Source organism: Scylla paramamosain, chromosome 24 (assembly GCF_035594125.1).
Source record: "Scylla paramamosain isolate STU-SP2022 chromosome 24, ASM3559412v1, whole genome shotgun sequence".
NCBI classification, from domain to species: domain Eukaryota; kingdom Metazoa; phylum Arthropoda; class Malacostraca; order Decapoda; family Portunidae; genus Scylla; species Scylla paramamosain.
The window spans coordinates 16,447,140-16,473,246 of NC_087174.1; the positions used below are offsets into that span (position 1 = coordinate 16,447,140).

Consider the following 26,107-nt stretch of genomic DNA (forward strand, 5'->3'; position numbering starts at 1 on the left):
GAAGTGATAGATGTTTAAGAATCTTCCTGTTGAGCATAGATTCAAAAACTTTAGATAAGCAGGAAATTAAAGCAATAGGACGGTAGTTTGAGGGATTAGAGCAGTCACCCTTTTTAGGAACAGGTTGAATGTAGGCAAACTTCCAGCAAGAAGGAAAGGTAGATGTTGACAGACAGAGCTGAAAGAGTTTGACTAGGCAAGGTGCAAGCATGGAGGCACAGTTTCGGAGAACAATAGGAGGGACCCCATCAGGTCCATAAGCCTTCCGAGGGTTTAGGCCAACGAGGGCATGGAAAACATCATTGCGAAGAATTTTAATAGGTGGCATGAAGTAGTCAGAGGGTGGAGGAGAGGGAGGAACAAGCCCAGAATTGTCCAAGGTAGAGTTTTTAGCAAAGGTTTGAGCAAAGAGTTCAGCTTTAGAAATAGATGTGATAGCAGTGGTGCCATTTGGTTGAAGTAGAGGAGGGAAAGAAGAAGAAGCAAAGTTATTGGAGATATTTTTGGCTAGATGCCAGAAATCACGAGGGGAGTTAGATCTTGAAAGGTTTTGACATATTCTGTTAATGAAGGAGTTTTTGGCTAGTTGGAGAACAGACTTGGCATGGTTCCGGGCAGAAATATAAAGTGCATGAGATTCTGGTGATGGAAGGCTTAAGTACCTTTTGTGGGCCACCTCTCTATCATGTATAGCATGAGAACAAGCTGTGTTAAACTAAGGTTTAGAAGGTTTAGGACGAGAAAAAGAGTGAGGAATGTACGCCTCCATGGCAGACACTATCACCTCTGTTATGCGCTCAGCACACAAAGATGGGTCTCTGACACGGAAGCAGTAGTCATTCCAAGGAAAATCAGCAAAATACCTCCTCAGGTCCCCCCAACTAGCAGAGGCAAAACGCCAGAGGCACCTTCGCTTAGGGTGATCCTGAGGAGGGATTGGAGTGATAGGACAAGATAAAGATATGAGATTGTGATCGGAGGAGCCCAACGGAGAAGAAAGGATGACAGCATAAGCAGAAGGATTAGAGGTCAGGAAAAGGTCAAGAACGTTGGGCGTATCTCCAAGACGGTCAGGAATATGAGTAGGGTGTTGCACCAATTGCTCTAGGTCATGGAGGATAGCAAAGTTGTAGGCTAGTTCACCAGGATGGTCAGTGAAGGGAGAGGAAAGCCAAAGCTGGTGGTGAACATTGAAGTCTCCAAGAATGGAGATCTCTGCAAAAGGGAAGAGGGTCAGAATGTGCTCCACTTTGGAAGTTAAGTAGTCAAAGAATTTCTTATAGTCAGAGGAGTTAGGAGAGAGGTATACAGCACAGATAAATTTAGTATGAGAATGACTCTGTAGTCGTAGCCAGATAGGGGAAAACTCGAAAGATTCAAGAGCGTGGGCACGAGAGCAGGTTAAGTCATTGCGCACATAAACGCAGCATCCAGCTTTGGATCGAAAATGAGGATAGAGAAAGTAGGAGGGAACAGAAAAGGGGCTACTGTCAGTTGCCTCAGACACCTGAGTTTCAGTGAGGAAAAGAAGATGAGGTTTAGAAGAGGAGAGGTGGTGTTCTACAGATTGAAAATTAGATCTTAGACCGCGAATGTTGCAGAAGTTAATGAAGAAAAAGTTGAGGGGGGTGTCAAGACACTTAGGGTCGTCGACAGAAAGGCAGTCCGACCTGGGGACATTTATGGTCCCCTCCCCAGATAGGGACTCCGAGGCTGGTGTAGGAGTCGCCATGATTTTAAAATTTTTTGAGTGAAGGGTGTGTGTGTTATTAGGTGCTTGTAGTTTTGTGTGGAGGAAGAGAGTTGTCTTTAGAGGGTAGGCTGTGACTGCCCCCTTGTGTTGTGAGACACAAAGGGAAACGTTCAGTGAGGTCACAGCTGGGTTTAATGATAAGTTCACAGCACCCCCTGAACAGTGCTTTAGACCTCACTGGGATTAATTATCGTTTCGGCAGGTGTCTACTTCCTTCTCCTATTACTTATAATCTGAACTGGAAACTTCACATCTCATCTTTAGCCAAAACATCTTCTAGGAAGTTAGGCACTCTGAGACATCTCCACCAGTTTTACTCACCCCCCTAGCTGCTAACTCTGTACAAGGGCCTTATCTGTCCATGTATGGAGTATGCTTCACATGTCTGGGGGGGTTCCACTCATACTGCTCTTCTAGACAGGGTAGAATCAAAAACTTTTCATCTCATCAGCTCCTCTCCTCTAACTGACTGTCTTCAGCCTTTCTCTCATCACTGCAGTGTTGCATCTCTAGCTGTCTTCTACTACTATTTTCATGCTAACTTCTCTTCTGACCTTGCTAACTGCATGTCTCCCCTCCTCTCACAGCCTCACTGAACAAGACTTTCTTCTTTCTCTCACCCCTATTCTGTCCACCTCTCTAATGCAAGAGTTAACCAGTATTCTGTCATTCATCCCTTTCTCTGGTAAACTCTGGAATTCCATGCCTGCTTCTGTATTTCCACCTTCCAATGACTTGAATTCCTTCAAGAGGGAGGTTTCAAGACACTTATCCTTAAATTTTTGACTACCGCTTTGGACCCTTTTCTGGGACTGGCATCTCGGTGAGCTTTTTTTCTTTTTCTCAATTGGATTTTTGTTGCCCTTGGCCAGTGTCCCTCCTACATAAAAAAAAAAAAAAAAAAAAAAAATATATATATATATATATATATATATATATATAATTTCTCACATTCTGGATAACAACATTTAATATTTTAATATCTTTTCTCAACTTCCTATTGATCTCACAAATATATACTATATAATATTTTACTAACTGTTCCAAAAATATATTTGAATAATCAAGATGTATTGCTCCTTCAAGGTAATCTCTTGCTAAATATTTTTTTAGTGATTGTTAAACAATAGTCTTGTCTTATATTTTTATTTAATTTTGTTTAGCTTTTTGTCCCATGATGCAACCACAGCCTATATACCAGTATACATACACTGCTTTCACAAATCTCCAACAAGAATGAGTTCTTTTGGTGGCAGCCTAATTATTGTCTCTTCTTTTCCTAGCAAATATGATGTGTTCCTTTTTGCTATCTAGAAATATAGCACTTTTTAGTGGAAAGACAGACTGTTTATATATCACAATGATGCTTGTAGTACATAGTGTATAGCATCCTGTTGCAAATTATTAGAACAAATTGACATCCTTACTCACCTGTAACTGACAATCTCAGCCTTGCCACTTGTTGCCTACATGTTAGTCAGTGAAAATAAGATGTATGCATGTTGAAATTAATTTCATTTGTCTACAGATGGGAGGTTGTAACAGAGAGTGGCACTGTGCTGCAATGTCAGCAGGTCTTAGTGGCAACAGGAGGCTATGCAGCTCTCAAACCTCTGTTTCAGCATGTTAAGCCAGGTTTTGTTCCAAAGCTGGAGCTGAGGACACAGACTGTGGCTTTCTTACAGATCTCTGAAGAGGAGGCACACAGGCTGTGGTAAGTGCAGGTTTTCTCAATGTATTTATTCTTTTCTTAGCAATTATTTGCTTTAATAAACCATCTCTTAGCATGTTTTTACACAACACAATTTTAGTTAATTGAATTAATAATCTTTTATGAATAAAAAAGTATGAATAGTTATTTCAAAAGATTTCAATGTTCCTAAATTTCATGATAGTTGATTTGAGATTCATCTGGGAATTATAACTACTTCTGACTGAGGAGGAATACTATCTATGTTCTCTTCAGAGCTGCATTTGATAAGATGATTCATAACGCCTGGGTCACCCTATCACACGCTTTTGGGTGCCTCTCGGTTTACATAAACAAAGTCATGCCACTGCTATGGTAACAGCAACTCCACAAAATGGCCCACGCTTCTTTTCCTGCTGACTTAAATCCTGCAACACTAGCTGTCCTGACACCATTCTGCTGTACAATAACCAAGAGTTCAAAGCACACTTAAGGATGGAAAAAGCAAGCTTAGAGTCATGATTCATAGTGTTCATTCTTTGTTCTATAACAGATCAAGCATGCAATTAGAAATTAAGCATTTTTTTAGTAAAAAGGATATGAAGTGTTGAAATAATGGCAAAATAACCACCACAGTTCATATATATATAGCCAATCATATAGGGTGTATTGTCTGCAAGGTTGAGGGCCAAGTGAGAATGTGACCTGTCAGCACCCTGAACTTGAGATTGGTTGGCTCATTTGATGCTGCTCTACCCACATTTCACATCCCAGCCTGTGTGCTAGCCAACCTTACTACCTCAACCATGATTGCCAGAAAATGGTAGAAATTTACTTATGCCATTGTTCATTAGACTACTATATCATCATAATTATGTCTATATACTGCATTTTCATTGTATATTATACCTTGATACTCATGTAATACTTCAGTGCATGTATGCATATCATACAAAACATCATTGTAGTCTTGGGACTGGAAAAGGCATCTAAAGCATTGGTAGGTGTTGAACTCATAGCGTGGCATAGTAAATCAAAGGTCAGATGTAGAGCATTTGGCTTTATTTATGAAAGCCAGAATCTACATGTCCAGCTAAGATGTTAAAGGTGCATGTCCTCTCATATAAAACAAAAGACTTATGACATTCATAAAGTGCAGCTTGGTCACAATTTACACATTATTAATATACTCCCTCTCTTTTAAACAGAAATAAAAAAATAAGAAAAATTTATTGCATGAACAAAAAAAAAAATATCACAGGAAATAAATATTCCATCTTATTCACTACTAGTGCAGTCAACTGGTATTTGCTTACAACTTTAAAGAACCATTTCCAAAAATTCTAGCTCTTCTCAAAGGATTTACTCCCTTCTTTGCCAGTACATCACCCGACTGCTTTTGAATCAACCCAAAATATCTTTAATTCAACTTCAACTATTTTGAACCATTTCTTTGAGAATAGTGATGTCAGTTCATAATCTCTTTTCTGAAACATTTTTGACTGTGAATAGTTGTCAACATAGAGTTGCACAGGCAGCTTGCTTTCATTACCATACAGTGTCTGAGACAGCATACTTCCCTGGTAGTAGGCCATATCCACTGCTTCTACAGCTGATAGTGTTTCAGCAACAAGGATGCTTTTCATAACTCTTGTTATTTTCTTTGCCTCCCAATACAAAGGGCAATTATTTTCATTTTCACCCATGAGAAAATAACAAAATCCCCAGCACTACTAAATCCATTTATGAAGATTGGCAAAGCAAGCATCACTGTATACAACCTATTTGTACTTAACATATGTCACCCTGGTCTGGGAAGTACATTGAACTCCCAAAAGCTTTCCTCATACACTTGTTTGCTTCAATCAGATCTTCAACCTTAGGATTGTTCACTTTACAGCTGAGCTCCAGAACATCATATATGTCAGGTCTTGAATTATTATATAACCACCCTAGTTGACCTACTAGACTCCTTACACTTTCCTTTTCCTCATCATTACACTCTGCATTTATGCTCAATCCTCTTGCAGCACTTACATTTATACACACAAGAGATTTACAGTATTCATTTTGACAAAGAGTTATACCATGTTCATTTTGTACAATATCTAGACCAGTACATCTGAAAATAATATCACTTTGCTCTCTAACTTTAAAATTATTTTTGATTTGAGCAGTGACAACACTTTCAAATCTCTTTGTTCCTCCCCACAGGAAATCATCTACATGCATCAAGAACATACCATATAGTTTTCTTTAATGATACCAGTAAAAAGCTGCTGTGTCAGTTTTTACTTGATTACATCTCATCTTTAACTGGAAAGTCTTTACTCTAAGATACCATTACCTTGTTGAATCATTAGGTCCATATACACATTTTTCCAGTTCCCACAGTACACTGTTATCAGAGTCTGCCTCAGCGGGGGAAACAAAATGCACTTCACACTCAAATTGTTCACTTTGTAGGAATACAGCTTTGATGTCAATGAAATTAATTGCCCACTTCGTTGAAGGCAGTATAGCAATAAAAAGGCCTCAAAACCTCCTTGCTAACAGTGGTAGAATCAGACTTTTTTCCTTTTTTTTTTTCCTCAAATCCTCTGGCAACTAGCCATGCTTTAATTTCCTTTATTCTATCACTGCTATCCTTTTCTGTTACTAACCATCGAACTGACACTGCTTTTTTGACCCATGTTTAAAGCTTCCTTATATAATCTAAAATTTTTCAAGCTTTTCAGTTCATCTTTTGCTTTTTCAAGTTCAAGATTTTTGGTATTTTCACAAGCCATGATTGTTTCACTGATTCTTGCGGTTCCTGCACTTCATCTTTTTCTAATACTGGCACCCACTTTTCTGTTTTTATTCCAGATGAAGATGTTCCAGATGAAGATGTGTCCATCTTCATCCTTAATATTCCTCCAATTACTATATTTTCCTGTAGATTTTCCAGCACAGTTATGCACAATCACTGTCTGACATTTATCTGTCTCTTTCAGCATAAAGCTTACTCTTTGTTGAATCTTGGTAATACTTTTAGACTACAACACTGTCCTCAAACATGTTTTCTTCTCCCATTTCATCACAGTTTTCATTTTCTACAGTATTTCCCACTGGATTTATAACTGCCTCTGTTTCATTTCTCTTGCTCCTGACTTCTCTTCTTTGTCTCCTTTTTCACTCTGTTTCAGCATGTCAAGTAGTGCAGTTTTTCCTTCTTCAGTGTCTCTTCTGAAACTGTATGGCTTCTCTTGAACATGTGTTTCATGGGCTCTTATAATATTTTAACCATGTTTAAAAATTATTATTTTTCCATGTTGACCAATAATTTTAGCTGGTCCTTTCCATTCCTTCTGCTCTTCTCTCTTAAAATAGACTTGCTTTCCACTTTCAAGTGTTCTACCAGTGACTCTTACTGTGTGTATTTTCTCAAATGTTTCAGTGGCAATGAAGGCTTTTCTTGCTGAGTGGCTAACATTGAGATGTTTATTAACCATCTCTAGAAGTTCATCACTCAAGATACATGGCAGGTTAGGATTCTTTCCGATTACTAGCTTATACAGGCTGAAACCTCCTATCATTTGAAGACAATTTTTCACATTGACTGCCCATGCTAGAGCCACTTTCAAAAACAATTCTGGTTGCTCTGTCATTATTTTTGTCACTATTTTGTCAATGACTGCATGATTGCAATCATATAAGCCATTATTAAAGGAGGAATATGCTGCTGTGTGCATTACTTGAATGTTCACAATCTCACACATTTCTAAGAATGTAGTGTTGGCAAACTCCCTACCATTGTCACACAAAAACTTCACAGGGGCTCCCAAACCAGTTCCCAACCATGCCTTCATAATCTTCACTGTCTCCTTGAGTTCTTTACTTTTTGCCACAGATGACTTTGAGAATCTTCTTGCTATGTCTTATCATATGCAGAAAATGTATTTCTTCTTTCTTTTACTCTTTCAGATCTACTGCAAGAATTTCATTGAACTCCTTTGCTATGTTCACACTTACAATTGGCTTTGATGGTGTTTTCTTATATTCTACACATATTTCGCAACTTCTTGACACTTCTTCAGCATACAAAAAGTACATTTTGTCTTCAACACCTGCATCCTTCAATAGCATGTGAGATGACCCAAACTGCTGGTGCAGTTTTTCAGTCTTCTTTGGCTTTTCTTTTTCATCATTACCCAAAGTTAGAAGTATTTCTTCTGTGTTCCTCTGTGTTTCTCATCCCCTAGTGGAAGACAATAGTGTCCTGAGGAACTGCATCCCAATTTCACCTTTTTTTCATGTATTTGTTAAATATCATTTTCTAACTTCATTTGTGCTCTCTTTATTGATTTCTTGCTGAAGAGCAGGGGAACAAAACAACTCACCACACTAACTGTTATATATGCTCTCTCACCTATAATGTACTGGAAATTTCACTTTACTCAGTGATTTGTACATGTTACCATCACCAAATCTAAATGTTGTTTCACTCTTCTGTTCTCATTTTCTCCTATTCTCACAAAGTCTGTATGTACAATTTTATCCAGTCATCACCACACACAGTAGAACTCCAGGTAGTGTCCAGGACAGCATAGCTACTGACATCATTCCAAGACTCTCAACATATGACAGCATATGACTCAGCTTCTTTGTGTACCTCCTCACCTCCACTGTTCACATAAACATTTCTTGGACATGCAGGAGACATATGTTACTCTGATCCACATACACAACACTTTCTAATATTACCATAATAGTCAACACAGTTTTTCTGTCTATTTTTGTCACTTTTGTTTGCTAAATTCCCTCTTCTTTTACTTCATCCAAATCTTGCTCATCTTCTTCCCTGAGTGACAACATTTACTTCCTATGTATTGAACACTGAATTCAATGGCAATACTTCGTGACTCCCAAAAAATATTCTTGAGGGTTTGCTGCATGGAATCAAACATCTTTTCTGGTTCACTAAAAACAATACTGTCAACACTATCTGTTTGTCTTTAACATCTACCCCAGCACTGTCCAGTAGCTTAAATACTAAAATGCACTCAGGTATAACCACCTTGTACTTACTGAGAACTGCATTTCTCTTCACAAATTTCAAAATGTATTTCTCCATAGTGTCCTCCTTTTTCTTTCCTGAAGTTGTCAATTTTTTTCCATGCTTCATATGCTGCTGTCATATCATCCTTCTTGTACCACTTGTCCAAATGTTGCAGCAAAACACTGACTCCATTGTCACTTCCCAGCTTGTCAATGTCCACTTCCTCAAAAATCTTGCTTCTCACCTTGCTTCTTTCTGGGAATAATAGGGCAACTGTAACAGCTAGTTTCTTCTTTCCAACATTAGTGATGAGCTGCCATGCCTTCAACTCTTGTTTCCAGTGTTCATACCTCTTGTCTCAGCCAAAACTTGACACTGGAGCCCTTCTGCCAGTCACCCATCTTAACTTTGACCTTTCTTCTTGTTCAGTGCTAAATTTTCTTACCCCCGCCACAACTACACTCTGGTACCATTTTCTGAACTCATAGATCAGTGTGGCAGGGTAAAATCAAAGGATGTAAATCAGATGTACAGCATTTGCCTTTTTTTTTATGAAAGGCAGAATCTACACATCTAGCTAAGATGCCAGAAGCACACGCCCTCTCATATAAACAAAAGACACACGCTGTCCATAAAGCACAGCTCGCACATAACTTAAACATTATTAACAGTAGGTTTCTGTTTGGGCAGCCATATTTGTATTTGTTGACATGATGTCATCACAACAGAGGCAGACCAACCTCTCAGGAGCAGGTGCCCCAAGATATTCTGAGTTGGCAACTCAGCTGGCTCAGGCTGTAAGGTCTACAACTTCTTCCAGTTGATATAATGGTGTAATTCTGATTACTAAACCCTGTTTTGTCTTTTATTTCATTGTTCTTATGATTCCTTGTGTATTTTTGTAACATCCTTGCATCCTACCCAAGGGCCAACTATCCCAAAGTTTCTCACTTTGAAATAATATCACTTCACCATCCTTTATAACTTGCTCTTTTGGTGTCTTGTAGTGGTTGACAGGAACCATTAACTTAGGTATTCACAGAATCAATTCCTTGGGCTGGCGGATCCGTCAGAACCGGTTCTGGAACTGGTTCTGCAGAGAATCGTGTAGAGTGCACGGGGCCAGAGCAGGTAAGGATCTGCTGTTGTTCAGCAGAGGGCAAGACACTCCAGAAAAAAAAAAGTAAAGTTCTTAAATTATTACAAGGAAGGGATAACTTGGTATTTTGTGATGACTGTTTTTATTGACATTTATTTTTAATGAGCAGTCAACTTATTCATGTCTATTACATAGTTTTGCTGGTTTGATATTCAAGTGTGTATGTATCTAAATTGGGAAGCTGAATGGTGGATCTCTTGCCCTGCAACTGAGGTCTCCAACCTGCATGGATATTAAAATTGCAATATATATATATATATATATATATATATATATATATATATATATATATATATATACGAGTATATATATATATATATATATATATATATATATATATATATATATATATATATATATATATATATATATATATATATATATATATATATATATATATCATTAGCTGGTTAGAAACTCCTGTGTTAACCTAAATCTACCTGCTATAATACTTGAATGTATTAGATCTTATCTTGAAAAAGTTATTAAGCACTGCAGTGGTCACTGTCTTAGACCTGACTGCCACAGGTACGGTACACACTCCTATTTGCAATCCAAGTGTCCAAAGAAAAATAAAGACTTGTAATTTTTTTTTCCATCACAACATGATGGCTTCTGATAAGCTCATGCAGCTGCAACAGCAACACAAGCAGCCTTCAGAAAAACTTATTCAGGATGTAGAAACTAGATGGAATTCTACATACTACATGACCATGTGACATACACTCTCTGCTATCTGGGGAAAATTAATATGTCTGTCTAACAAGGAGCTTGTAACAATCTCTGCTGGTGTTCTAGATGAGTTCTGGAACTGCTACACACTAGTGGTAACCATCTGAGCAGCACACTGGTGGCTCCAAGACTTGGTACTCACAATCTGCTTTCTACGCGATTCCCCACAGAACCAATTCCAGAACGAGCTCTGCCTGGTAACTGTCTGAGCAGCTCACTGGTGGCTCCAAGACTCTGGTACTCACCCTGCACACTGGCAGCTTTAGTACCAGCCCCACATGCTCTACACAATTCTCCACGGAACCGGTTCTGGAACCGGTTCCAACGGATCTATCAGTCCAAGGAATCAATTTTGTGAATATCTAAGTTATCGGTTCCTGCCGACCACTACTTCGGACCTCCATCATGGTGTCATGCCATTACCCCTTTGCTTTCATGTCATCAGTGACATGTATGGGTGACATGCTATGGGGTGGCCACCTAGACCTTGACCTGCCTACAGGAGTCACAAATCATCCATCCACCCATGGCACAGATAAGTACTTTGGGATCCCAGAGTATAGTTAGTTTAGTTAAAGTAGAATAGTTCCACCTCAAGGTCTTCAGCCTTAGAGAGGAGGCTTAAATAGGCAGGAATCCTCCTCAGCTTGGCTTCTATCTTGTCAGTGTTATAGTAAAGTATTTATTTATTTATGTGCTCTCTTTCATTTAAGCTGATAAAAAATGAAAGTTAGAATTTCATGTTGCTGCTTTGCTATATGCATAATGTGAAGGGAAACTGCAGAAATATGATAAAAAAAATTCCATATGTGCAATTTCTTATATTTTATTGCAAAAAATCTGTTGTTGCACAAGTGCAATGAGTGGCGGTCCAACCGCATTACATGTTGTGTAATTACAGCTATCAGCATGTAAGAAAACATGAGAAAACACAAGAAAGAAAAACCCTTGATTTGAACATATAAGGGCACTATGGAAAACAAGTTTACTCTTCTTCACATAAAAAAAAAATCAGAGGGTACTTGGATACAATTCTAGGCAAGGAAGAAAAATTGAAAAAAATGGATACATTTCACTTCAGACAATAATTTCCTCTCTAAAAAAGAAATATGAGAATTACTTCACTATAAATGAAAGAAAACCAGTGATTAGAACCCCTGGAGAGAGAGAGAGAGAGAGAGAGAGAGAGAGAGAGAGAGAGAGAGAGAGAGAGAGAGAGCTATAATACAGTTATGGAAAAAGAAATAGTACAACATAGATACATTTTCATAGGATTCCGCTGGTCTACATGGCATGATGCTGTACTGAACACTTTTGATGCAGGTATCCTTTACATTTCTGGCATATGAATACAGTCTGACTGTTACATAACCGATAACAACTGCGCCTTGGAGGATCTGTCTCCACGATGTGATGACCAACATTATCATACCGCATTTGTGCAGATACACCTGCAACTTTGAGAAATGATCATGATCTTCCTGGGTTATTTGGCTTTTTGCCATGATTCTGTAGCCATTCAGTAGCAGCAGCGCATATGAATGACAACATATCCTCTTTGTACCCTCCTTCCCTTGCATAAATCCAGGCATTATTTACACATACTGTAATCAGGTAAGTGACAATAGGAATGTACCACTTTTTCCCATGAATTGAAGGTCAGTACTGTGCAATATTTTGATCTAGTCTATCAACACCACCCATTTTCTGATTATACTGATAGATGGCATTTGGCATCATAACATTCATACGTTTCTTTTGAGAAGCAACATAACGTTCAGCATTCACTACTGGTGATACACCATAGTCAGATGATGCAATGGTAACAATTGCATCATCTGGTAACAATTTGTAATCATCATAATTGCAGCCAGCGTGCTGCAATTATTCCTGATTTAGCATCACAGAAATGTTCTTCAGATCCCTAGGTAATTTCATAAACTTTGCAGGATTTGTAAATGGGCATTTTTCACTTCATTTTTTCCTTAGTGTATCAGTAGCATCATGGCCCCTGCTTTTGATTTTTTCTATAAGTTTGAGTGATGTAAAGAAGTTATCAAAGTAAAGGGATAACTTCTTTGTTGGATAATATTTTTTTCTGTAACATCCAAAACATCAAGAACAACTTTTCCACCAAGTCCATAAGTTGCATTACCCTTATCCTTAGCACCATCTTTGCCTTGATAAACAGATATATCAAAAACATAGCCATTTGGATCAACTGCAACCCATGTTTTATAACCCCATTGCACAGGCTTTTGGATATCGACCAAAATAGGGGATCATTGACTCATCAATAGCGATATTACTTGGCCCAAATACTTCCCCGTACTTGAGAAATTTATCATTCAGGATTTCTATGAACGGAGAAACTTTGCCATACTTGTCATTTTTGGGAAGCTTTGTGTTGTCTGCAGCATGAAAGAACTTCATTATCTCATCAAAGTGATCCCGACACATGGAGTCAGCAATAAGCTTACTGTAGACACCTGGCTGTCTCTGCCAATACAGTCTGTGATGTGGCATGCAACAGTACACTGACACTAACAAAATTTCTATGAAGGTTTTCATTTCATCACTTGTTAACATGATTGAATGTTTACCGTTCTGGATAGCATAGTTCACAGTTTGTTTCACTAGGTGGTCAATTGCTAATACATCCAAGAAAAGCTCAAGTGTCTGACTAGGCTTACGCAGAATATCAGCAACTGGTGGTTTATATGGGTAACATGGAACATTTATCTTTTCTGGGAGATCTTGTGCTTTCCATTTTCTAAGTTTTATCATTTTCTTTGTCTGGGATTCTTGTCCTTTAACACATTCATCTGCATCATCTTGTGACTCTGAAGATTCCACCACTGCAAAAGCAGTTAGTTGTATTGCAGGAATATTAGAGATATCCACGCTTTCTTCTTAGCCAGAATCTTCATCTGACACAGCACCATCATTTGCAAGCATGATGTAAAGGTCATGTACTTCAGTTTGTTTTACCATTCCACTGGGTTCATCTTCATCACTAACTTCACTCTCATGGTAGGTTTCTCGAGCTTGTCTAGAATGTTGTTCAATTTTGTTTAAAAAAAAATATATATATATATATATATATATATATATATATATATATATATATATATATATATATATATATATATATATATATATATATATATATATATATATATATATATATATATATATATATATATATATATATTGCATAAAATTTGTGTACATGATATGTATGCTATCAAAAAACAATGCTAAGCTACACATATATATCTATTCACTATATCTATATGTGCAAAAAAATACTGTGCAGTGCAAAATAACTACATCATTGAAGAAGCCCATGCTGATGGTTGCATTAGCACAACACTGATGAACAACTAGGTGCCGATGGTTGCGTTAGCACAACTTTTTCTTTGTGATTTTTTTACACAACTGCCATCAGCATCCTATCAAATACAACTTGGTTGAAAAGGGTTCTGTCATCAAAAGAAACAGAAAATTACTGTGAAATAGATATGAACAAATATTTGATAATGATTTTCTTTACTGACCTCCTTTTTTGATGAAGACATAATTTTTCAGAAAGTGGAACTTTTTTCATTAACTTTTTCCCTAGAGTGGTGAGATGTCAGGAATCATATGGACCTTCCACCAGGAGTTCTGGGTGTCTACTGGAAACAGAAGCAGCTACAGGATGCAGCGTGTTGTCCTTTCAGTGTAGCTCAACATCATGTCATAGCTTGTTTCATGTTGCATTGACACAACGAGTGCCACAAATGGGTTAAACCAGTAACTGATTCTTTTTTCGGCCTACTTCAGTTTCACTCAAGTTTATTCTAATGTGAGGAACCTAGAGCCAGAGTGACATGATCAACCTCATGGCCGAAATTATTATTTTATTGCATTATCTTATCGTACTGTGATAGGAGAGAGCACAGATGTCATAATGGACCCTGCAATAGGGTAAAAAATCCATCCAAGTGAAATTATCCATGGAACCTTCGTGCTGTGCTCGAGTGATAACTATCGGTTGCTGGGGCCAGAGAGAAGTATACAACTCCCTCACCACAGCAACCTGGGAAGAGCTAGCAAATGACAATTCATGCTGTGAGTCATGTGTCACACCAGAACACCTCCCCACCACCACACCCACACACCACACACTCTCCCTCCCTCCTGCCTGCTTGCTACCCTTGAATGAAAGGTTGCTGTCTTAATTTTGCTTTTACAGAACACATAAAGCTGTCATTATTATAGTGGACAACAGCATACCTCCTGAGGAGCCAGGACTCTCCAGAGGAAGAAAAAGGGTGCATAATTCTGCATAATGGAAGAAAAATATCACTAAAAGACAAATAAACATGGGGGAAGCCTATGTGAGCTTTGGAAGCATCAAATGATTTTATTATTTCTTTATATTCTGTTATCCTTTATACTCTTATATTTTCATAAGATTTATTAGTTCTTTTGTTTTAGTTTGTTCCATCTACATTTTTTAAGCTTGTATCATGCTCTTTATTTGTGTTCATCTTAGGAAGTACACGTATGTTGCTTACGTGTTTGCTCTATAAAACTGATAGGTTCACTAAAAGGAAGACTTCTTAAATAATTGTTGATTCCCCCTAATAGTACATAGAAAATAAAACAACTTCATAGAATAAAGGAAATCAATGATGTGTGGATGCTAAATATGCTGCATTTAATGCAGTTGTGTGATATCCTTATTAAAATTATATTGAAGAAAATATGCAGTCATCTTTTTATTTTTAATGATTTAGTTTATTTGTAACTTAATAATGTAATTGAACTAAATAATTATAAAGGGCATAAATTACTGAATATTTTGATACCAGTCATTAGTTTTTATTTCAATCCTTTGAAGAAATATCACATTTTGAAATTCACAAAACTTTGATGCTTTTTTTTTTCAGCACTTACGTCACTCTGGCTTTAGGCTCTTCATATATTTTCCTTTTTTTTTGTGTGTGTGTGTGTGCACCTTATTTTATTTAAAATATGTGACCCAAGAATCAACATATTAGTATGGCTCATATATGTTGTAAGTGTTTGAGGTCCCTCCTATTTGTGGATGTAGATCCACATCTGGAATGTTAGTCATGTCAGGAGATTGTCTGTACTTTTAATACTCCTTGTGATAGGTGTGTGAGCTTGTCACACAAGCAGTTTCAACTTTTTGTGGATAATGGATAATGTGAAGGTCTGGCTTGAGCATAGAAAAGAATTTGCTTCAGGTAAGAAACAGAAGCATGTTTCCTCGTCTGCTGGTGATATTGATAAGAGAATGTGTAGGATGGAGGGAGACTTTAGATCATCCCTCCCAGCCTTTGTTTTCTCTCCTTTCTCTGTGTTTCAGACTACTGCTGCTGCAGTTATTTTGGTTGGCTCCCAACCAGGAATGAATGAGGTGTTCCTGCCTTCCTCTGGTGAGCCATGTGGTCAACCTGGTGATCCCTACTGGGATACAGCCAGTATGCCACAGGTGATGGGTACCAGTGAATACCCATCAGTGAGAGCTGATGCCAATGGAGGCTTTGGGACCATGCAGATTCTCTCCTGTTTGTGATAAAGACAAGGCAGTGCATAATGTCTGGCAGGCTATAAGTACTGGTTACAGCAGTAGGGTTGGTGACAGGCCACACAGCTCCCATGCTTGGCAGCCCTTCCCCAACAGAGGATACGGAGGTCGGCATCAGCCACAAGACTCTCATGCCCAGTGGCTAGACTTCTATCCAGGATATAGACAGTGGCATCTCCCCCAAGCTTCCCATGCCTGGTTGCCAGCCTCTTATCCTTAACAGTGGGTTAGACGAGGCAGTTTCATCTTATGGCAGTCACCCATTCGTTTAGGATGCATCACTTGGTGTTAGCCATACAGTTCCCATACCTGATGACCAATCTACTATCTTAACCATTGCTTACCTGCTCCCTTGCTAGGTAGCCATCCTCCTTCCCCTGATGATGGGAATGAGGAGGATGAGGAGGAAGTGCCTTCCATTCTGGGGACTTGTTCTCCTTTTATTCATCTCATAGGCTTTGTGAGGGAATTCTTTATTCTGTCTTCACCTGAGGCTCCATCCTCCTCTCAGCTCACTGGTATAGAGAGAATGCAGGGATCAGCTGCAACCAGTCCTCCCCTTATGACACTACCACACTCACTTATGGATCAAGCTGTGCATGAGGAGGTCCAGCATAGATTGCTCTGTGAGTCTAAGCCTTGTTCAGCCACCTTTCAGTTGCCTAAGGACTGGTATGGCAGGGCAAAGTCCTTCTATCTGCCAGAAGGCACCACTCTGGATCTTCCTCCAGTTAATGAGGAATTGTGTGGACAACAGCCTAGGGGGAGTCATGCTGTTTCTGTTCCCTCTTGGGTGTTGGCTCACATGGAGAAGCTGTGTGGATCCATGGCTAACATTGCCTCATGGGTGGACCAGGTGCTGGGTTCTTTGGCAGGCACCTCCTCTAGCATGGACCAGGATGTTTTGGAGTTCTTAGCAGCCCTGGCCAAGGCCACCAAGGACATTATTTATCCAGCAGAGTAGCTGCATTGCTGGCTTTTTATGTTGAAGTGGCAGGATGTGATTGATGCCTTGTCTCAGACCTTCCCTGACTAGGACAAGCAACTACTCTTGTCTTTTCTCATTCCTGACATGCTGTTTGATCCAGCTATGGTGGCCAAGGTGCAAGACAAAGGAAATTTGGTTGCTCAACAATGCATGCTTTTGTCTGTTGTTTAAGATTAGGCCTCTAATGCTAGGGCATCAGCCTCTAAGCCCCTTGGGGGCAGAGGACAAGGATAGTCTAGGCAAGGATTGGTATTTATGGCCTCTTCATCTATCCCTGCCCCTACAACCACCTCTCCAGCATGGTCCTTTCCTGCCAAGGGATCCCACTGTGGAGGGGAGCCCATGGCATGGGTAGATCTCACTAGGAATGTTATTTCCTCTCCATTGCAGGTGGCCACTTGTCTACAGCAGCATTGGAGAAAGTGTGAAATAGAAGTAGGGGAATGAGTAGTGAAAACCCTGCATTACAGGTACATTCTCCCCTTTTTGTGTCCCCCTCCTTTGTCAAGAAGGTCTGTAGAATTTCTGAGGTATGAGGAAGGGTCAGAACATCATTTGGCTTTGGGTCTAGTGGTGGACATGCTGGAAAGGGGGGCTGTAAAGATTGTTGTGGACAACCTGACTGGGTTCTATGCCTGATTGTTTCCTGTGCCCAAGGTGACAGGGGATAGGAGATCCTTATTTGACCTGTTGGCCCTAAACAAGTTTCTCTTGGTCATGACTTTCCATATGGAGACAATAGTTTCAGAGTTGGAGTCAGTGGGCATGGAGGATTGGATGGTGTCCCTGGATCTGAAGGATGCTTATTTCCAGGTTCCAATCCACCCACTCCTGTTCTTGCAAATACCTGCAGTTCATCCACAAAGGCAGGGTATTTCAGGTTTTGGGTTCCTTGTTTTGGCCTTGCCACCATCCCAAAGGTATTTACAAAGGTGATGGTTCTAGTGGCTGCATGGGCTCATCAATAGGGTTTCACCCTGTGGTGTTATTTGGATGAATGGCTGGTCACAGGGAATTCTTTACAGGTGTGTGTTATGTCACCATTTCTTTTATTCAGTTGTACAAATAGCTAGGCATTCAGATAAATTTATCCAAGTCAGATTTAGTACCCTGTCAGAGGAAGCAGTATCAGGGTATGGTACTGGATTCACAGTGGACCTTAGGCCAAGTAAATCAGTTTCTGGTAGTGCCGCAGAGTTTTCTAGGGGACAGGGCCCCACCAGTAGCTCTCTGGAGATTGCTCTTGGGTCATTTGAGTTCTGTGGAGAGACTAGTACCACACAGTTGAGTCTGTTTTCAGTACTGTATGGTTTAGTGATGTCTCTCATGTCAAAATGCAATGGTAGTGGCCTAATTAAAGAAGGAAGGGATTTGGTTGGAGTCTGGAGGAATTTGGTTGGAGTCTCCATCAGATCTGACCGGGGAGATTCTATGGTGGTGCAAGAGCCACTCAATCTCTCTACGCCCGAGGTTTGTTCCAGGCCAGTGCAATGAAGTCCTAAGTCACAAGAGTGTGGGCTCAGAGTGGACCCTACATCCTATGGTGTGCAGACAAGTTTTCAGGTTTTTTTTTTTTTTTTTATTATTATTATTTATTATTATTATGAAGGAGGGACACTGGCCAAGGACAACAACAAAAAAAAAAAAGTCCACCAAGATTCCAGTCCCAGAAAAAGGTTCAAAGCAGTAGTTAAAAATTGAAGGATGTCTTGAAACCTCCCTCTTGAAGGAATCCAAGTCATAGGAAGGTGGAAATACAAAAGCAGGCAGGGAATTCCAGAGTTTACCAGAGAAAGGGATAAATGATTGAGAATACTGGTTAACTCTTGCATTAGAGAGGAATAGGGATGAGAGAAAGAAGAGTCTTGTGCAATGAGTCTGTAGGAAGAGAGGAGGCATGCAGTTAGCAAGATCAGGAGAGCAGTTAGCATGAAAATAGTGGTAGAAGACAGTTAGAGATGCAACATTGCAGTGATGAGAGGCTGAAGACAGTCAATGAGAGGGAGAAGTTCATGAGATGAAAAGCTTTTGATTCCACTCTGTCTAGAAAAGCGGTATAAGTGGAACCCCCTGGACATGGTGAAGCAGCTGGGGGGTGAGAAAAACTGGCGGAGCCATCTCAGAACGCCTAACTTCATAGAACCTGTTTTAGCCAGAGATAAGATGTGAAGTTTTCAGTTCAGATTTTAAATAAAGGAAAGACTGAGGATGTTCAGTGTAGAAGAGGGAGACAGTTGAGTGTCATTGAAGAAGAGGGGATAGTTGTCTGGAAGGTTGCATCAAGTTGATAGATGGAGGAATTGAGTTTTGAGGCACTGAACAATACCAAGTTTGCTCTGCCCCAATCAGAAATTTTAGAAACAGCAGAAGTCAGGTGTTCTGTGGCTTCCCTGCATGAAATGTTTACTTCCTGAAGGGTTGGACGTCTTTGAAAAAATGTGGAAAAGTGCAGGATGGTATCAGTTTAGGAGTGGATAGGACAAGAAGTTTGGTTTAGAAGGTCATTGATGAATGATAATAAGGGCAGGACAGAACCCTGACAAACACCACTATTAATAGATTTAGGAGAAGAACAGTCACCACCTACCACAGAAGCAATAGAACAGTCAGAAAGGAAACTTGAAATGAAGTTACAGAGAGAAGGATAGAAACCATAGGAAGGTAGTTTGGAAATTAAAGCTTTGTACCAGACTCTATCAAAAGCTTTTGATATGTCCAAAAGAAACGGCAAAAGTTTCACCAAAATCTCTAAAAGTGGATGACCAAGACTCAGTAAGAAAGCCAGAAGATCACCTGTAAAGTGGCCTTGACAGAACCCATACTGGCGATCAGATAGAAGGTTGTGAAATGATAGATGTTGAAGAATCTTCCTGTTGAGAATAGATTCAAAAACTTTAGATAGGCAGGAAATTAAAGCAATAGGACAATAGTTTGAGGGATTAGAACAGTCACCCTTTTTTGGAACAAGCTGAATGTAGGCAAACTTCCTGAAAGAAGGAAAGGTAGATGTTGACAGACTGAGTTGGAGGAATTTGACTAGGCAAGGTGCAAGCACAGGCAAAGTGCAAGGCACAGTTTCAGAGAATAATAGGAGGGACCCCATCAGGTCAATAAGCTTTCTGAGGGTTTAGGCCAGTGAGGGCATGGAAAACATCATTGCAAAGAATTTTAACAGGTAGCATGAAGTAGGCAGGGTGGAGGAGAGGGAGGAAGAAGCCCTGAATCATCCAAGGTAGAGTTTTTAGTAAAGGTCTGAGTGAAGAGTTCATTTTTTGAGATAGGTAAGATAGCAGTGGTGCCATCTGGTTGAAGTAAAGGAGGGAAAGTAGAACAAAAGTTATTGGAGATATTTTTTAGCTAGATGCCAGAAGTCACGAGGGTAGTCAGATCTTGAAAGATTTTGACACTTTCTATTAATGAAGGAGTTTTTGAGTAATTGGAGAACAGACTTAGCATGGTTCCAGGAAGAAATATAAAGTGCATGGGATTCTGGTGATGGAAGGCTTAAGTACCTTTTGTGGGCCACCTCTCTGTCATGTATAGCATGATAACATGCTGTGTTAAACCAAGGTTTGGAAGGTTTAGGTCGAGAAAAAGAGTGAGGAATGTACGCCTCTATGCCAGACACTATCACCTCTGTTATCCACTCGGCACACAGAGATGGGTCTCTGACATGGAAACAGTAGTCGTTGCAAAGAAAATCAGCAAAATACCTCCTCAGGTCCCCCCAAATAATAAAAGCAAAATGCCAGAGGCATTTCTGCTTAGGAGGATCCTGAAGAAGGATTGGAGTGATAGGACAAAATACAGATATGAGATTGTGAATGGAAGAGCCGAGTGAAGAATGGAGGGTGACAGCATAAGCAGAAGGATTAGAGGTCAGTAAAAGGTCAAGAATGTTGGGTGTATCTCCAAGATGGTCAGGAATATGAGTAGGATGTTGCACCAACTGCTCTAGGTCATGGAGGATACCAGAGTTGAAGGCCAGTTCACCAGGATGGTCACTGAAGGGAGAGGAAAGCCAAAGCTGGTGGTGAACATTTAAGTCTCCAAGAATGGAGATCTCTGCAAATGTGCTCCATTTTGGAAGTTAAGTAGTTAAAGAATTTGTTATAGTCAAAGAAGTTAGGTGAGAGGTATACATCATCATCATCATCATCATCATCACTTTCATTAATTTTAACGTCCGCATTTTTCCTTTAGGGTGGGGTTGAATGGGCGATGACTGCTTTCCACAACTGGTGATCTTGTGCCATATATTCTTCTATTCCCAACAAATTCATATCCTCCATCACACTTCCTCCATTTTTTCTTTGGCCTTCCCACCGGCCGGTGGCCTCCAACCCTCACCTACTCCACCTCGCTCAACACCCCTCCCTCCGCCCTTCTCATGTGTCCGAACCATCTCAGTCTTCTCTTCCTCAGCTCAACAGAAAGGTCTTCAACTCCACACATCTCTGCCACCTCACTGCTAGACCTTCTGTCTTGCCACCTCACTCTTGCCATGTATCTCAGCATCTAGTGGTCACAGCTACGTAGAATATCTGTCAGTCTGTTTGTCAGTGCCCATGTTTTTGCTCCATACAGAAGAGTAGATCTGACACAAGCTCCGTATACCCTTCCCCTGATCCTCAGTTTTATGCTGCAGTTCACCAATAAATTGGGAATTTTTCACCATCTTCCCAATGAGCTGCTACTCTTGCCCTTACTGCTCTCTCTACACCCACTTCACAGTCCAACATATCTCCCATAGGTATACAGCACAGATAAATTTAGTTTGAGAGTGACTCTGTAGTTGTAGCCAGATGGTGGAAAACTCGGAAGATTCAAGAGTGTGGGCACGAGAGCTGGTTAAGTTATTGTGCACATAAACGCAACATCCAGCTTTGGATTGAAAATGAGGACGGAGAAAGTAGGAGGAAACAGAAAAGGGCTACCTTCAGTTGCCTTAGACACCTGTGTTTCAGTGAGGAATAAAAGATGAGGTTTAGAAGAGGAGAGATGGTGTTCTACAGATTGAAAATTAGATCTAAGACTGCGACTGTTGCAGAAGTTAATGAAAAAGTTGAGAGGGGTGTCAACACACTTAGGGTCGTTATCAGAAGAGCAGTCCAAGCTGTGGTCCCCTCCCCAGATGGGAATTCCAAAGCTGGTGTAGGAGTCAACATGATAATTTTGAATTTTCGAGTGAAGGGTGTGTGTGTAATTAGGTGCTTGTAGTTTTGTGTGGAGGAAGAGAGTTTTCTTTAGAGGGCAGGCTGTGAGTGCCCCCTTGTGTTGTGAGACACAAAAGAAAATGTTCAGTGAGGTCACAGCTGGTTTTAATGATAAGTTCACAGCACCTCCTGATCCAGTGCTTTAGACCTCACTGGGAGTAATTATTGTTTCGGCAGGTGCCTACTGCCTCCTCCTTGCACCACAGATGGATGTCTTCATGACAGCCCTCAATCATCATTTGCCTCTGTATGTGTCACCCTTGCTGGATCTGGAAGCATGGGAGAGATACGAAGATATGGAGCTCTGATACGGCGAGTACTGATGCAAGTAAGGGAGGCAAAAAATGTGAGAATGACACTAGTAGCTCCAAAGTGGCCTCAGGCAGATTAGTTTTCTTTGCTCCTCAGTTAGCTGGTGGAAAATTCCCTTTGTGGGTCTTCCTGCTTTGTCAGCCTCATTGTCATCTATTTCACAACTTTCCAGAGGCACTCCACCTTCATGCCTGGAGACTCCAGCATCTCTTTAGAGCAAGAGACCTTTAGCAGAAGGCTGCTAGATTTATGTCTCAACTAGTCAGATGCTTATCTTCCAAGGTCTAGTTGGTGTGAGTCGAGGGGTCATGATCCATGCTTTACCTCTGTGACAGACTTGGCAGACTTTTTCTGTCTCTTTGAGATAAGAAACACTTGTCCTTGCCTTCCATAAAGGAGCCATCATTCAGCATTGGTCCCTATTTTACAATAGGCTGGCTTGGATATTTCCAGTGATAGGGATCTTTCAGTCCTTAAGGGATTAGCTAAGTCCACCCTGTATTGCTCACCAGGAATTCCTATCTGGGACTTATCGTTAGTTTTACATTCCTTGTTGCAGTCCTTGTCTGAACCTCTTCATTTGGCCTTATTAAGGGATGTTGCTATGAAGACTGCTTTCATTCTGTCCTTGGTGTCAACCTGCATAGTAAATGAAATTCATGCAATTGCAGCAGAGGTTCATCATTTTAAGGGTTGATCTACTATGACATTTTCTTTGTTCCCAGAGTTTTTGGGCAAGACTCAACTTACAGGTGGTGATTCTCTGTAGGAATTCACAATATCAACTCTTACTGAGTTTGTTTATGACTTGGAGAAGGGCAGGCTTTCATGCCCTGTTAAAGCCGTTAGAGAGTACCTTCGTAGGACCAGGGATTGTTGCACCCCATTTTTTTTTTTTTTTTTTTTATGTAGGAAGGATACTGGCCAAGGGCAACAAAAATCTAATAAAAAAAAAATGCCCACTGAAATGCCAGTCCCTTAAAAGGGTCAAAGCAGTGGTCAAAAATTGGTGGATAAGTGTCTTGAAACCTCCCTCTTGAAGGAATTCAAGTCATAGGAAGGTGGAAATACAGAAGCAGGCAAGGAGTTCCAGAGTTTACCAGAGAAAGGGATGAATGATTGAGAATACTGGTTAACTCTTGCGTTAGAGAGGTGGACAGAATAGGAGTGAGAGAAAGAAGAAAGTCTTGTGCAGCGAGGCCGCGGAAGGAGGGGAGGCATGCAGTTAGCAAGATCAGAAGAGCAGTTAGCATGAAAATAGCGGTAGAAGACAGCTAGAGATGCAACATTGCGGCGGTGAGAGAGAGGCTGAAGACAGTCAGTTAGAGGAGAGGAGTTGATGAGACGAAAAGCTTTTGATTCCACCCTGTCTAGAACAGTAGTATGAGTGGAACCCCCCCAGACATGTGAAGCATACTCCATACATGGACGGATAAGGCCCTTGTACAGAGTTAGCAGCTGGGGGGGTGAGAAAAACTGGCAGAGACGTCTCAGAACACCTAACTTCATAGAAGCTGTTTTAGCTAGAGATGAGATGTGAAGTTTCCAGTTCAGATTATAAGTAAAGGACAGACCGAGGATGTTCAGTGTAGAAGAGGGGGACAGTTGAGTGTCATTGAAGAAGAGGGGATAGTTGTCTGGAAGATTGTGTTGAGTTGATAGATGGAGGAATTGAGTTTTTGAGGCATTGAACAATACCAAGTTTGCTCTGCCCCAATCAGAAATTTTAGAAAGATCAGAAGTCAGGCGTTCTGTGGCTTCCCTGCGTGATATGTTTACCTCCTGAAGGGTTGGACCTCTATGAAAAGACGTGGAAAAGTGCAGGGTGGTATCATCAGCATAGGAGTGGATAGGACAAGAAGTTTGGTTTAGAAGATCATTAATGAATAATAAGAAGAGAGTGGGTGACAGGACAGAACCCTGAGGAACACCACTGTTAATAGATTTAGGAGAAGAACAGTGACCGTCTACCACAGCAGCAATAGAACGGTCAGAAAGGAAACTTGAGATGAAGTTACAGAGAGAAGGATAGAAACCGTAGGAGGGTAGTTTGGAAATCAAAGCTTTGTGCCAGACTCTATCAAAGGCTTTTGATATGTCCAAGGCATATCATATTCCATGCCCCAGACTTTTTGTGACCGTTTCAGAACCTAGGCGCTAGGCGCATGGTACATCCTCACACTATTTCTATGTGGATTTGTAAAGTTATCCAGCGTGCACATGAGGGTGTCTCTGAGGAAGAGATGCATCGGGTTAAGATGCGAGCACATGAAGTTCAGGCAGGAAAAGATCTGACACTCTCTAGTACCTACAGACCCATTAGTCTCCTGTTCTCTGTTGGCAAAGTCATGGAGAGGATGGTCTACAGTCAGTGGCTGGAAAGCAACAACCTCCTTGCTTATCAATTTGATTGTCATCCTCAGAGAAGCACAGAATGCATCCTCACAATTTTAGATAATTTCCTCAAAAAGACCTACTAGACTTGGACTCTATTCCTGACTGTCTTTATCAATCTACAGGCAGCCTTTGACACAACCTCAAATGGAGGAATGCTGTCAAAATTATTTGCACTTGGGAGTCATGAAGCATCCTTAAAATGGTTCCAAGACTTCCTGCCAAACTGTATCTTCTCTGCCTCAGTAGGTGAAAGTTTCTCCACCCCACACACACTACTGAAGAGTGTGCCACAAGGTTCAGTCCTGGGCCTAACACTTTTTAATATACATACTATTAGGTGAATTGCTTACCCTAGCAAATACCATCCTCCTAGAATATACAGATGATACCATGCTGCTGTACCAAGGTGATGTTCATTCCTGGTCCTCTCCATTCAGGTCACATTCACACACACCATTAATCACACCACATCCTTTCATTTCCCATGTTGTTGAGGTGGACTCTGCCTACACAGAATTCCATCCCTTCCATCAGTGTATAGCCGAGATCAATAAAACTGATGTTCTCCAAGTCATCAACTTCAAGAGTTTTTGGATCTTCATGTTTATGTACTTTCTCAGCTTCTTGTACCACTCTCCATCTCTCAATCATTGGATCACACTAACCACTGCCACCCTCACATTTTTTTTTTTCCACTGCCTTTACTGTTTCAATCACTTCCTTCACAGTCTCTTAGTTATGATATTTTCCAAGTCATTCCCATCACCTTGAATAATCAGCTGTCCATTCTGAAGGTACTTGACTTTCTTTACTGTTCACACTTTCACATCCTGGATTCATGCACCTCTCATACACTTCAATATGCTACCCTTCATCCTACTCTTGACAGGCATCAATCACCTTCACCATACTGTCCCCAACAATTCATTTGGGGCCTTCTTTTCTACCATCTTTTTTTTGTGGCTCCTCTGCTCATCTGGTCATCTGCATGCCCTTGTCCTCTTGGGTCTCCTTTGCAGGCACTCATGTCCTTAGCATGGTTCTGGATTGTCTGCACACTCTTTTCTTCTAGAAGTCTTGAGCCATCACCTGTACTTGTTTGTTCTCCATTGTTCTTCATTCTTGACCTCTGCTTTCTTTTTATCACCTCCAAGCAATCATCACAAGATTTTCTCATGGGTGAGCATTTTGGAGATTCAAACTGAGAATTGGTG

The 26,107-nt window shown here is 40.3% G+C and overlaps 1 protein-coding gene across 5 annotated transcripts in view; it reads left to right on the forward strand.

Annotated features, from left to right (window-relative positions):
- LOC135112817 (monomeric sarcosine oxidase-like) overlaps positions 1-26,107 on the forward strand; it is a 261,886-nt gene that overhangs the window by 157,069 nt on the left and 78,710 nt on the right. For all 5 annotated transcript variants that reach the window (XR_010274565.1, XM_064027651.1, XM_064027650.1 and 2 more), the window contains one exon: positions 3,282-3,467. Coding sequence is in view for 4 of the 5 variants with exons in the window: in XM_064027651.1 (XP_063883721.1) it covers positions 3,282-3,467 (186 nt within the window). In the remaining variant the exon portion in view is untranslated. The remainder of the gene's footprint in view (positions 1-3,281; positions 3,468-26,107) is intronic.